This window comes from Cebus imitator, unplaced genomic scaffold (genome assembly GCF_001604975.1).
Source record: "Cebus imitator isolate Cc_AM_T3 unplaced genomic scaffold, Cebus_imitator-1.0 Scaffold70, whole genome shotgun sequence".
Taxonomy (NCBI): Eukaryota; Metazoa; Chordata; class Mammalia; order Primates; family Cebidae; genus Cebus; species Cebus imitator.
In genome coordinates, this window is record NW_016107385.1 from 7,294,091 (window position 1) to 7,297,656 (window position 3,566).

The window sequence follows — 3,566 nt, forward strand, 5'->3', positions numbered from 1 at the left end:
ACTCTGTCTCAAAAAAAAAAAAAAGTCAATTAATCCAATAAAAAAAGATAATAGTAGTAAGACATACATCTAAACATATCAATATTTACATTAAATGCAAATGGTGTAAACAGCAATGAGAGATATTTGAGATAGTAAAATAAGGCTCAAATATATGCTGTCTATAAAACACCCATTATAAATATAAGTTGGTTAGAGACAAAAGGATGAAAAAAACCCCACAAAAACACTAATTAAATTAAAACCAATCAAAAACCCCAGAAGAATTTTTTTCTTTTGTAGAGACAGAGAAAGGTGCAAATTCAATTCAAGGAAGAAAGGAGAATCTTTGTAGTAATAGTGTGAGGACAATTTGACATCCATACCCAAAAACAAAACTATAGAACTCACAATAGAAAACATGAGAAAATCTTTGTGACCTGGCATTAGGCAAAGAGTTCTTAGATGTGATACCAAAAATATAATTCATAGAAGAAAAAAATTGGATTTGGATTTCATAAAAATAAAAAAGTTTCACTCTGGAAAAGACACTTGTAAAAGACAAGCAATTAACTGTGAGACAGTGTTTACAAATTGCATATTTGACAGAAGTTGTGTCCCTAGAATATAAAAAGAACTTTCAAAACTCAACAATAAGAAAACAACTCAATCCTAACCCTATGTAGAAAAACACACTCACACACAAACCTGTATATGACTGTTTATAGCAGCTCTATTTATAGATGCCCCAAACTGGAAACAACCCAAACAAACTATGGTACATCCTTACAATGAAATATTAGCAACAAAAAGAATGAACTATTGATATACACAGCAACTAGGATGGTTCCCAAAGGCATTACACTAAGCGAAATAGGCCAATATCAACTTTTTAAATTAAAAACTATTTAAAAAACTGATATTTATAAGTCACATTTATCCAGCAATCTTTGTTAGTCAAAAATATTAACAAAACTTTATGGGGCAGAATATTCATATCATCTTATAATAGCAAAAGTCTAGAAACAAAGAACATATCCAAAAAATAGAATATCTGTTAAATTATTATGCATCTTATGAGAATATTAGGCAAAAATGACAATAATATGCATGAGGAAATGCTTATGATATAATGGTAGGTTCAAAAAAATTAAACAGAAAATGATATCTCAGCTATATAAAATACAGTTATGTATAAGTATGTGTATGTGTTTTAAAAGTAATTTATGTTAAAGATGAGTGGAATCCAAAAATATTTGTGCAAATATTAACAGTAGCTGTCCCTGGGAGACAGATGATACTGATTGTCTTTACACTTTTCTGTGTTGTTTAGAGTTCCCCAAAGAACACAGGATATTTCCATCATATCATTCTTGGAACACTTTAGACACCCAAGTGTTATTAAATAAATACGGAATGAATGTCCCCAAGCAGAATTAATGGCTTCCTCATCCATGCTGCCAGAACACTTGGCATTTATTGTCAGTTAAATCATCTATACAGTAAATACCTATTGAGCATTTACTATGACTGACACTTTACAAGGCATTGCTAGTATACAGGTTATCCCACCAAATTATGGCTAGTCGTATTCACATCTATGTATGTATGCAACTAGATTGTGTTCTCCTTGGATTTGGAACTGAGTCTCATTCATCTTTCCACTGCCAGGGCCCAATACAAGCTGTAACATAGCAGACATTCAGTAAATGCTTGTGAGACTGAATTCTTGAAAATTCCTAAAAATGCCTATTTGGGGATGTTAATGGTTCCTAATATCTTATTCTAGAATAGAATAATTAAATGTTACTCTCCCGGCACATTTATACCATTACTTTCGTTTACTCCATGAGCCACATAAACTTCAGCTCTAAACACTCAAAATACCACATTATTATGTTCTTAGCAAGGGATAATTTAACTTTGGGATTTACAAAGACATTCTGAAGTCTTCTTTATAAGAAAAAAGAAATTGTGAACTAAGTGTTTCTTTTTCAAGCTCTGGACAATCTCAAGTACTTCATGGCAGGAAAAATTTTGAATACTATACCATTGGGGGAGTTATTTATTCTTGACCTTAACTACAAATAATTTTATGTTCTCAAGTATAGAATTCACAATTTTATCTCAGCTAGTATAAACTGTAGGTGTTTTTCTTATTTATAAAAATGTCTTATCCTTTATAAAAATCCCTAAGCTATTTTTATATAGTGATTATTCCTGAAAACATTTGCTTTATACTTAAAAGGGGGGCCATGGTGTTGATCAGGGGAAAACTGTAATTGCTTGCCATCCACCTGCAATGATTTCAAGTAGGCAGGCACATCTCCAATTTCTGTGAATTGTACTAAGATCTTATTTGCTGTTATTGCTAATCTGTCTTTATTTTTCCTTTACCCAGAACAATAACATTTATTTCTGCCTGGCCTCATTTATGCACAGATATTCAATTTAATTACAAAGATAATCTCACCAGTGACAGGGAAGTAGGTATAGAAAATTGGTCTTCTGGATGAGGCACAGCTGCTACAGAAACAATTTTAGAAAAGCTATTATATAAAAAGAATGCTTACTGTTTATTTACTTCAAGAAAATGATAAAGATTAAATGTGACCATTCCACTAGGTAATATTCCTTCCACAGGATTCCACCGGTTCCCAGGAAAGTTGACACCTGGCAAGTGCTTTGCCATCTTGGGTAAATACCACTCGTAAGTCATCATCTGCCAGAAAAGTCACACATAATATCAGCCTTTTAACATATTTCTTAATAAGAATCAAGTTTATCAAGTAATGGCAAAAACCTCAATTACTTTTGCACCAACCTAATATGTACATAACTGAAAATATAAGCACAACTGAAGATGTGGCACTGATTCTTTTAGTGATGTAAACCTTAGATTTTATTATGACGATCATCAGTCACATTAGTACCTTCTTCCAATTTACCTCCCGTTTTTGACTCCCCAGAAGGACCTTCCCCTATTCTTATACCTGAAGCAGGGGTCCCCAAACTGGGCCGCACATCAGGAGCTAGCTTTACTACCTGTGCTCCACCTCCTATCAGATCAGTGGTACCATTTGATTTTCACAGGAGCGTGAACCCAGGACCTAGGTTGCATGTTCCTTATGAGAATCTAATGCCTGATGATCTGAGGTGGAACAGTTTCATCCCAAGACGATTTCCCACCCCCACCCGCACCCCCAATCACCAGTCTGTGGAAATATTGTCCTTCATGAAACTAGTCCCTGTGTGTAAAAAAGGTTGGGGACCAGGTGGGTGTGGGGGCTCACGCCTGAAATACCAGCACTTTGGGAGGCCGAGGCAGGTAGATTACCTGAGGTCGGGAGTTCGAGACCAGCCTGACCAACAGGGAGAAACCCTGTATCTACTAAAAATACAAAATTAGCTGGGTGTGGTGGCCAGCTACTGGGGAGGCTGAGGCAGGAGAATCACTTAAACCCAGGAGGCGAAGGGCACTGTAAGCCGAGATTGCACCATTGCACTCCAGTCAGTCTGGGTAACAAGAGCGAAACTCCATCTCCGAAAAAAAAAAGAAGAAGTACATATGAGAATGCTTTCCTCAT

The 3,566-nt window shown here is 35.2% G+C and overlaps 1 protein-coding gene across 1 annotated transcript in view; it reads right to left on the reverse strand.

Annotated features, from left to right (window-relative positions):
* Positions 1-3,566, reverse strand: part of TMEM260 (transmembrane protein 260) — a 74,634-nt gene that overhangs the window by 26,001 nt on the left and 45,067 nt on the right. Inside the window, exon 12 of the mRNA XM_037739475.1 lies at positions 2,553-2,701. Coding sequence (XP_037595403.1) covers positions 2,553-2,701 — 149 coding nt within the window. The remainder of the gene's footprint in view (positions 1-2,552; positions 2,702-3,566) is intronic.